At 39.0% G+C, this 11,622-nt stretch overlaps 1 protein-coding gene across 1 annotated transcript in view; it reads right to left on the bottom strand.

Annotated features, from left to right (window-relative positions):
• The window catches only part of lhfpl4a (LHFPL tetraspan subfamily member 4a), a 39,077-nt gene extending 27,823 nt beyond the window's left edge, over positions 1–11,254 (bottom strand). The window contains exon 1 of the mRNA XM_080781285.1: positions 10,724–11,254. Coding sequence (XP_080637411.1) covers positions 10,724–11,129 — 406 coding nt within the window. The 5' untranslated portion in view covers positions 11,130–11,254. The remainder of the gene's footprint in view (positions 1–10,723) is intronic.
• Positions 11,255–11,622: the final 368 nt, after the last annotated feature.

Genomic DNA, 11,622 nt, shown 5'->3' on the forward strand with positions numbered 1-11,622 from the left:
AATATTTCAGAGAACCTTCTGTACTGCACTATTTTTCATTGACCCAGCAAACCACCTGTATTATATGGAGCCTATCATTCATAGATCACTAAGCTTATAGCTGCACTCATGCCAGAATAAAAAAAAGAATAGGCCTATACTTGACAGTTAAAAAACTATCATGATATTAAGGGTGGGCACTCGGGGACCCACAGTGGTCAGGTCCCGGTGGAAGTGCTCCCCGGAGGTCGCTGGGCCTAAGTATTATGTTAACATGGGATTTCAAACAGGAGATAGACTGTTGTAGAACCGATTCAGAAAATAACTCTGTACTGTTTTCATTGATCATGGTACAGAGTTGCACAACAAAACAACTTGACTTGCAAGCAGAGAACAAACATGATACAAGATTGAGGCAGGATAATGGTGCTGTTTTGGAATGTACAGAATGGGTTCATGGTGCTCTTCTCTACTGCAGCCAGTTTTAAATGTAACAATTCAATTCACAATTTCACGATACTACAAAGAACAAAAACAAGAGCATGAAAAGTTTTATTTAACTATAGGGAAATACAAACTACAAGTTTGGGGAATAGGCAGATGGCTATAATGGAGAAATAACAAGAGCACACTTGGAAAGGGAAGCAATGAGGAGGAGAAAAAGTGGCACCGTGGAGTATGCAAGCAACCATAAACTGACCATTAAACTGACCGTGATACTGACCATTAAACTGACCGTGATACTCACCATTAAACTGACCATGATACTGACATTAAACTGACCATGATACTGACATTAAACTGACCATGATACTGACATTAAACTGACCATGATACTGACATTAAACTGACCTTGATACTGACATTAAACTGACCATGGTACTGACATTAAACTGACCATGATACTGACATTAACTGAATGTAATGTTCTGTTACAAGTTATTCATTGTTTTACTAATAAGCTAATAACTAATAATGTAACCCCCACTGGGATTCCTGCACTCGGGGACAACCGCGCGCACGCACACACACACACACACACACACACACACACACACACACACACACACACACAGACAGACAGACAGACAGACAGACAGACAGACAGACAGACAGACAGACACACCACTTGCAATTCCATGTCTCTGTCACAGCACTAAGTACCGAGGAGATTAATTTAGGAGTTTAATCATGAAGTGCATAATAGGCTTTCTTAAATTGCCACGAAATTAGGATCGAGCTGCTTATCTTTAACAACACTACTGAAGGCAGTTTATTATCATAAACAATGACTTTAGTGGCAGCTGTGGGCTATTTCACATAATTTTTTGGGGACTTGTCTTGGATATTATAGCAAGCGCACAAGCGCGCGCGCGACAGAGCTGCGCGTAATGATGAAAGTGTCACCGCGGTGAAGTTGGTTTCAGGTTTTATATCCACCCAGTTGGATATTCGAAAATGTTAGGGACCGTCAATAAATTACAGATTTCAAATTTTAAAAAAATGCAATATCTCCTAGACAAAACCACCTGGACACACCAAAAAATATCACAATGTTCATTGGCCATGCCTACACTATGCACACCCTTTATTTATTTATTTTTTCCTGAAAATGTATTTTTTATGAATTTATGAAATCTAAGAAATTGAATAACTTTTTGGTCACATGACCTTTTCAACAAAATCATTGTTCAAATTATTTTTCAATAATTCCTACATCATGCACACCCTTTATTTTGAAATTATTCCTCAAAATGTATTTTTAATGATTTTCTGAAATCTAAGAAATTGAATAACTTTTTAATCACATTACTTTTTCAACAAAATCATTGTTCATATTATTTTTCAGTAATTCCTACATCATGCACACCCTTTATTTTGAAATTATTCCTCAAAATGTATTTTTTATGAATTTTTGAAATCTAAGAAATTGAATAACTTTTAGGTCACATGACCTGTTCAACAAAATCATTGTTCAAATTATTTTTCAGTAATTCCTACATCATGCACACCCTTTATTTTGAAATTATTCCTCAAAATGTATTTTTTATGAATTTCTGAAATCTAAGAAATTGAATAACTTTTTAATCACATTACTTTTTCAACAAAATCATTGTTCATATTATTTTTCAGTAATTCCTACATCATGCACACCCTTTATTTTGAAATTATTCCTCAAAATGTATTTTTTATGAATTTCTGAAATCTAAGAAATTGAATAACTTTTTAATTACATTACTTTTTCAATAAAATCATTGTTCATATTGTCTGTCAGTCATGCCTACATGATGCCAGTGTTTCCTGCAGGAAAAAGCTTTGGCATGGTGCTGGGCGCGGGGGGGCCTTCTGGCGCGCGGGGTTGATTGATTAATTAATGAATCAATTAATTAATAAGATTAATAAATTAAGATGAATTCATATTATTGCTCTTATATTGCTATTGGAGACACTGGGGGAACACTGGGCAGGCACTGGGGAGGCACTGAGGGGACACTGGGGAGGCACTGAGGGGACACTGGGGAGGCACTGGGAAGACACTGGAGAGACACTGGGGAGGCACTGGGGGGACACTGGGCAGGCACTGGGGAGACACTGGAGAGACACTGGGGAGGCACTCAGGGGCACACTGGGGAGGCACTAGGGAGGCACTGGGGAGGCACTGAGGGGACACTGGGGAGGCACTGAGGGGACACTGGGGAGGTACTAGGAAGACACTGGAGAGACACTGGGGAGGCACTGGGGGGACACTGGGCAGGCACTGGGGAGACACTGGGGGGACACTGGGGAGGCACTCAGGGGCACACTGGGGAGGCACTAGGGAGGCACTGGGGAGACACTGGGGAGGCACTCAGGGGCACACTGGAGATACACTGGGGAGACACTGGGGAGGCACTGGGGAGACACTGGGGAGGCACTCAGGGGCACACTGGGGAGACACTGGGGAGGCACTCAGGGTAACACTGGGGAGGCACTGAGGGGACACTGGGGAGGCACTGGGGAGATACTGGAGAGACACTGGGGAGGCACTGGGGGGACACTGGGCAGGCACTGGGGAGACACTGGGGGGACACTGGGAGGACACTGGGGAGACACTGGGGAGGCACTCAGGGGCACACTGGAGAGACACTGGGGAGACACTGGGGAGGCACTCAGGGGCACACTAGGGAGGCACTAGGGAGGCACTGGGGAGACACTGGGGAGGCACTCAGGGGAACACTGGAGAGACACTGGGGAGGCACTGGGGAGACACTGGGGAGGCACTCAGGGGCACACTGGGGCACACTGGGGAGGCACTGAGGGGACACTGGGGAGGCACTGGGGAGGCACTGGGGAGACACTGGGGAGGCACTCAGGGGAACACTGGAGAGACACTGGGGAGACACTGGGGAGGCACTGGGGAGACACTGGGGGGACACTGGGCAGGCACTGGGGAGACACTGGGGAGGCACTCAGGGGACACTGGGGAGGTACTGGGGAGCCACGGGGCAGACACTGAGGAGGCACTGGGCAGACACTGCAGGGCAGACACTGGGGTGGCACTTGGGGAGGCACTGGGGAGGTACTGGACATTTCATATCACACACACACCATGATTCACTAGCCCTCTTAAAAAAAGACATCATGCACACCCTTTATTTTGAAATTATTCCTAAAAATGTATTTTTTATGAATTTTTGAAATCTAAGAAATTGAATAACTTTTTGGTCACATGACCTGTTCAACAAAATCATTGTTCAAATTATTTTTCAGTAATTCCTACATCATGCACAGCCTTTATTTTGAAATTATTCCTCAAAATGTATTTTTTATGAATATTTGAAATCTAAGAAATTGAATAACTTTTTGGTCACATGACCTGTTCAACAAAATCATTGTTCATATTGTCTGTCATTCATGCCTACATGATGCACACGCTTTATTTTGAAATTATTCCTCAAAATTTATTTTTTATGAATTTCTGAAATCTAAGAAATTGAATAACTTTTTAATCACATTACTCTTTCAACAAAATCATTGTTCAAATTATTTTTCAGTAATTCCTACATCATGCACAGCCTTTATTTTGAAATTATTCCTCAAAATGTATTTTTTATGAATTTCTGAAATCTAAGAAATTGAATAACTTTTTAATCACATTACTTTTTCAACAAAATCATTGTTCATATTATTTTTCAGTAATTCCTACATCATGCACACCCTTTATTTTGAAATTATTCCTCAAAATGTATTTTTTATGAATTTCTGAAATCTAAGAAATTGAATAACTTTTGAATCACATTACTTTTTCAACAAAATCATTGTTCAAATTATTTTTCAGTAATTCCTACATCATGCACAGCCTTTATTTTGAAATTATTCCTCAAAATGTATTTTTTATGAATATTTGAAATCTAAGAAATTGAATAACTTTTTGGTCACATGACCTGTTCAACAAAATCATTGTTTATATTGTCTGTCATTCATGCCTACATGATGCACAGCCTTTATTTTAAAATTATTCCTCAAAATGTATTTTTTATGAATTTCTGAAATCTAAGAAATTGAATACATTTTTAATTACATTACTTTTTCAACAAAATCATTGTTCAAATTATTTTTCAGTAATTCCTACATCATGCACACCCTTTATTTTGAAATTATTCCTCAATATGTATTTTTTATGAATATTTGAAATCTAAGAAATTGAATAACTTTTTGGTCACATGACCTTTTCAACAAAATCAGGTTAACCCGCAGGTTAATATCAACTGGCGGTTTGAGGGCCACATGTGTCCCCCACCTTCATAATGTAAATTTGACATGGAAATGCTTCAATCTGGTGCACTTTGAGATCAAAATTAAGAAGCTATAGATCTATAAAGAACTACACACATCACATTATATTATTATCATCTTTACTGTGCTATTGACTGAAATCAACTTCACCTGTGGGCTGTGGGCCACAGGTGTATTGAATAATGCAATTTGTACATGCATTCAACTGCATGTGGCATGTGGCATATTATCAACTCTGTTGTGTCTTGTGTCAATGAGATCTATAACTAGTTTTTGGATAGGGCAGGGGTGGAACACTTTGATGATGGAGACTCAGAGGGAGATATATTCCACACTCACTCCAGAGGGCCACAATGCATATAGTAAAAAAAATAGCTGATCTACAAGCTCAAACTGCGACACATTTTGATCTAGTAGATCTGCTTTTTTTGCTCTTTTTTAATTTAAATTCTGAATTATTTTTAGCTATTTCTGAATTGAAATCTTGAAAAGTAAATGTTTTATTTAATTTCAAATACATTTATATGTTTTTACTTTTTATGTTACATTTAGGAACTTAAATGGCATAAGACTAGTAGACATAAGACTAAGACTAGTAGGCCTACTATAGTCATTAAGCTACTAATATAGACTGAAGTAATTAAAGCGTTTGCATGTGTGGAATTGTAACAGCTGAAATCAATAATATATCAGTATTCCGATATTAACCTCCGGGCCGCATTAGATGAAGGTGGGACCACATGTGGCCCTCAGGCCGCCAGTTGATATTAACCTGCAGGCAGCATTAGGTGAAGGTGGGGCCACATGTGGCCCTCAGGCCACCAGTTGATATTAACCTGCAGGCAGCATTAGGTGAAGGTGGGGGACACATGTGGCCCCCAGGACGCCAGTTGACATTAACCTGCGGGCCGCATTAGGTGAAGGTGTGAATATTAACCTCCGGGCCGCATTAGGTGAAGGTGGGGCCACATGTGGCCCTCAGGCCGCCAGTAGATATTAACCTGTGGGCCGCATTAGGTGAAGGTGCGGGACACATGTGGCCCTCAGGCCGCCAGTTGATATTAACCTCCGGGCCGCATTAGGTGAAGGTGGGGGCCACATGTGGCCCTCAGGCCGCCAGTAGATATTAACCTGCTGCTAATTTCAAAATAAAGGCTGTGCATGATGTAGGAATTACTGAAAAATAATTTGAGCAATGATTTTGTTGAACAGGTCATGTGACCAAAAAGTTATTCAATTTCTTAGATTTCAAAAATTCATAAAAAATTGATTTTGAGGAATAATTTCAAAATAAAGGCTGTGCATGATGTAGGAATTACTGAAAAATAATTTGAGCAATGATTTTGTTGAACAGGTCATGTGACCAAAAAGTTATTCAATTTCTTAGATTTCAAAAATTCATAAAAAATACATTTTGAGGAATAATTTCAAAATAAAGGGTGTGCATGATGTACGAATTACTGAAAAATAATTTGAGCAATGATTTTGTTGAACAGGTCATGTGATCAAAAAGTTATTCAATTTCTTAGATTTCAAAAATTCATAAAAAATACATTTTGAGGAATAATTTCAAAATAAAGGGTGTGCATGATGTAGGAATTACTGAAAAATAATTTGAGCAATGATTTTGTTGAACAGGTCATGTGACCAAAAAGTTATTCAATTTCTTAGATTTCAAAAATTCATAAAAAATAGATTTTGAGGAATAATTTCAAAATAAAGGCTGTGCATGATGTAGGAATTACTGAAAAATAATTTGAGCAATGATTTTGTTGAACAGGTCATGTGACCAAAAAGTTATTCAATTTCTTAGATTTCAAAAATTCATAAAAAATACATTTTGAGGAATAATTTCAAAATAAAGGGTGTGCATGATGTAGGAATTACTGAAAAATAATTTGAGCAATGATTTTGTTGAACAGGTCATGTGACCAAAAAGTTATTCAATTTCTTAGATTTCAAAAATTCATAAAAAATAGATTTTGAGGAATAATTTCAAAATAAAGGCTGTGCATGATGTAGGAATTACTGAAAAATAATTTGAGCAATGATTTTGTTGAACAGGTCATGTGACCAAAAAGTTATTCAATTTCTTAGATTTCAAAAATTCATAAAAAATTGATTTTGAGGAATAATTTCAAAATAAAGGCTGTGCATGATGTAGGAATTACTGAAAAATAATTTGAGCAATGATTTTGTTGAACAGGTCATGTGACCAAAAAGTTATTCAATTTCTTAGATTTCAAAAATTCATAAAAAATACATTTTGAGGAATAATTTCAAAATAAAGGGTGTGCATGATGTACGAATTACTGAAAAATAATTTGAGCAATGATTTTGTTGAACAGGTCATGTGACCAAAAAGTTATTCAATTTCTTAGATTTCAAAAATTCATAAAAAATACATTTTGAGGAATAATTTCAAAATAAAGGGTGTGCATGATGTACGAATTACTGAAAAATAATTTGAGCAATGATTTTGTTGAACAGGTCATGTGACCAAAAAGTTATTCAATTTCTTAGATTTCAAAAATTCATAAAAAATAGATTTTGAGGAATAATTTCAAAATAAAGGCTGTGCATGATGTAGGAATTACTGAAAAATAATTTGAGCAATGATTTTGTTGAACAGGTCATGTGACCAAAAAGTTATTCAATTTCTTAGATTTCAAAAATTCATAAAAAATACATTTTGAGGAATAATTTCAAAATAAAGGGTGTGCATGATGTAGGAATTACTGAAAAATAATTTGAGCAATGATTTTGTTGAACAGGTCATGTGACCAAAAAGTTATTCAATTTCTTAGATTTCAAAAATTCATAAAAAATAGATTTTGAGGAATAATTTCAAAATAAAGGCTGTGCATGATGTAGGAATTACTGAAAAATAATTTGAGCAATGATTTTGTTGAACAGGTCATGTGACCAAAAAGTTATTCAATTTCTTAGATTTCAAAAATTCATAAAAAATAGATTTTGAGGAATAATTTCAAAATAAAGGCTGTGCATGATGTAGGAATTACTGAAAAATAATTTGAGCAATGATTTTGTTGAACAGGTCATGTGACCAAAAAGTTATTCAATTTCTTAGATTTCAAAAATTCATAAAAAATACATTTTGAGGAATAATTTCAAAATAAAGGGTGTGCATGATGTACGAATTACTGAAAAATAATTTGAGCAATGATTTTGTTGAACAGGTCATGTGACCAAAAAGTTATTCAATTTCTTAGATTTCAAAAATTCATAAAAAATACATTTTGAGGAATAATTTCAAAATAAAGGGTGTGCATGATGTACGAATTACTGAAAAATAATTTGAGCAATGATTTTGTTGAACAGGTCATGTGACCAAAAAGTTATTCAATTTCTTAGATTTCAAAAATTCATAAAAAATAGATTTTGAGGAATAATTTCAAAATAAAGGCTGTGCATGATGTAGGAATTACTGAAAAATAATTTGAGCAATGATTTTGTTGAACAGGTCATGTGACCAAAAAGTTATTCAATTTCTTAGATTTCAAAAATTCATAAAAAATACATTTTGAGGAATAATTTCAAAATAAAGGGTGTGCATGATGTACGAATTACTGAAAAATAATTTGAGCAATGATTTTGTTGAACAGGTCATGTGACCAAAAAGTTATTCAATTTCTTAGATTTCAAAAATTCATAAAAAATAGATTTTGAGGAATAATTTCAAAATAAAGGCTGTGCATGATGTAGGAATTACTGAAAAATAATTTGAGCAATGATTTTGTTGAACAGGTCATGTGACCAAAAAGTTATTCAATTTCTTAGATTTCAAAAAAAGGGTGTGCATGATGTCTTTTTTTTTAAGAGGGCTAGTGAATCATGGTGTGTGTGTGTGTGTGATATGAAATGTCCAGTACCTCCCCAGTGCCTCCCCAAGTGCCACCCCAGTGTCTGCCCTGCAGTGTCTGCCCAGTGCCTCCTCAGTGTCTGCCCCATGGCTCCCCAGTACCTCCCCAGTGTCCCCTGAGTGCCTCCCCAGTGTCTCCCCAGTGTCTCTCCAGTGTGCCCCTGAGTGCCTCCCCAGTGTCTCCCCAGTGCCTGCCCAGTGTCCCCCCAGTGTCTCCCCACTGCCTGCCCAGTGTCCCCCCCAGTGCCTCCCCAGTGTCTCTCCAGTGTCTTCCCAGTGCCTCCCCAGTGTTACCCTGAGTGCCTCCCCAGTGTGCCCCTGAGTGCCTCCCCAGTGTCTCCCCAGTGTCTCTCCAGTGTGCCCCTGAGTGCCTCCCCAGTGTCTCCCCAGTGTCCTCCCAGTGTCCCCCCAGTGTCTCCCTAGTGCCTGCCCAGTGTCCCCCCAGTGCCTCCCCAGTGTCTCTCCAGTATCTCCCCAGTGCCTCCCCAGTGTCCCCTCAGTGCCTCCCCAGTGTTACCCTGAGTGCCTCCCCAGTGTCTCCCCAGTGTGCCCCTGAGTGCCTCCCCAGTGTCTCCCCAGTGCCTCCCTAGTGCCTCCCCAGTGTGCCCCTGAGTGCCTCCCCAGTGTCCCCCCAGTGTCTCCCCAGTGTCCCCCCAGTGCCTCCCCAGTGTCTCTCCAGTGTCTTCCTAGTACCTCCCCAGTGTCCCCTCAGTGCCTCCCCAGTGTCCCCTCAGTGCCTCCCCAGTGCCTCCCTAGTGCCTCCCCAGTGTGCCCCTGAGTGCCTCCCCAGTGTCTCTCCAGTGTCTCCCCAGTGCCTGCCCAGTGTCCCCCCAGTGCCTCCCCAGTGTCTCTCCAGTGTCTTCCCAGTGCCTCCCCAGTGTCCCCTCAGTGCCTCCCCAGTGTCCCCTCAGTGCCTCCCCAGTGCCTGCCCAGTGTTCCCCCAGTGTCTCCAATAGCAATATAAGAGCAATAATATGAATTCATCTTAATTTATTAATCTTATTAATTAATTGATTCATTAATTAATCAATCAACCCCGCGCGCCAGAAGCCCCCCCCGCGCCCAGCACCATGCCAAAGCTTTTTCCTGCAGGAAACACTGGCATCATGTAGGCATGACTGACAGACAATATGAACAATGATTTTATTGAAAAAGTAATGTAATTAAAAAGTTATTCAATTTCTTAGATTTCAGAAATTCATAAAAAATACATTTTGAGGAATAATTTCAAAATAAAGGGTGTGCATGATGTAGGAATTACTGAAAAATAATATGAACAATGATTTTGTTGAAAAAGTAATGTGATTAAAAAGTTATTCAATTTCTTAGATTTCAGAAATTCATAAAAAATACATTTTGAGGAATAATTTCAAAATAAAGGGTGTGCATGATGTAGGAATTACTGAAAAATAATTTGAACAATGATTTTGTTGAACAGGTCATGTGACCTAAAAGTTATTCAATTTCTTAGATTTCAAAAATTCATAAAAAATACATTTTGAGGAATAATTTCAAAATAAAGGGTGTGCATGATGTAGGAATTACTGAAAAATAATATGAAGAATGATTTTGTTGAAAAAGTAATGTGATTAAAAAGTTATTCAATTTCTTAGATTTCAGAAAATCATTAAAAATACATTTTGAGGAATATTTTCAAAATAAAGGGTGTGCATGATGTAGGAATTATTGAAAAATAATTTGAACAATGATTTTGTTGAAAAGGTCATGTGACCAAAAAGTTATTCAATTTCTTAGATTTCATAAATTCATAAAAAATACATTTTCAGGAAAAATAAATAAATAAAGGGTGTGCATAGTGTAGGCATGGTCAATGAACATTGTGATATTTTTTGGTGTGTCCAGGTGGTTTTGTCTAGGAGATATTGCATTTTTAAAAAATTGAAATCTGTAATTTATTGACGGTCCCTAACATTTTCGAATATCCAACTGGGTGGATATAAAACCTGAAACCAACTTCACCGCGGTGAAAGTGTCTCCACTCTCCACTGTGTTCGTGTACAGAATGCCCATCTGTTGTGAGCGTCGGATCAACCCAAAACGGCATGCAGTCTCGACGAGTCTTACCGCAGAGCAGCTGCATCCAGGCGCACGTTTTGTAGACAGTGGCGGTGTTGCAGAAGAAAAACAACACGAAGCAAGCAATGCAGGTCAAGATGAGCACCATGGACATCAAAACGAAGAAGGAGGCTGCTTTGAAAGCGCCCGAGGGGATGGAACTGAAATCGGCGAAGGTCCCTTGACATGTGAGCTCCCGGTTGGAGGTCCCGGTGCCCACACAGTAGTGAAACAAGCCGAAGTAACCGGCGTGCGGGGTGTTCACACTGTCCCCAACCCAGTAGGGTTGAATGAACACTACTACATTGATAATGGCCAAACATATGGTAAATATAGCCCAAAGGACCCCGATGGCCCGTGAGTTCCGCATGTAGTTGTCATGGTACAATTTGGAGGCTTCTTGCGAAGGCAGCATTTTTCCCTCACAGCTGTTTTAGTCCGGTGTTCCCTCCTTTTGATCTCCGCTGTCACCAACGGAGCTGAGAAGCTGAAACGAGAAAGACGCTCCAGCGGCTCCCAGGAGAAAACAAAGGTCCACTGGTCCCCCAGAGCAACCGATCGGTCCGAAATATAAAAACTGCCCTTTACGATTCTGTCACACTCACATCACACATTCAAAGGATTTCCAAATCAAGCAGTTCAGTTGCGAAGCATAATTCAACAACAGCGATGGGAATGGAAAATCCTCCCTCCTCCGTCCTCCCCTCTCAACGCGTAAAAAAGACAGAGTTCGCATAGCCAAAATCAATGGTAAAAGAATGACGAGATAAGAGCCATTTTGAGTTGTTCATCTATATATATATATACTGCACTGGCTACGTCTTAATGTTAAAGCCAAGGTTGGTATCGAATCGATTCGTCTCCCCATTAGACGACCCCCACCGTTTCAAAGGAGAGACGGAGACGAG

The sequence above is a fragment of the Protomyctophum bolini genome (genome assembly GCF_963924005.1).
Source record: "Protomyctophum bolini genome assembly, chromosome: 2".
Lineage (NCBI taxonomy): Eukaryota > Metazoa > Chordata > Actinopteri > Myctophiformes > Myctophidae > Protomyctophum > Protomyctophum bolini.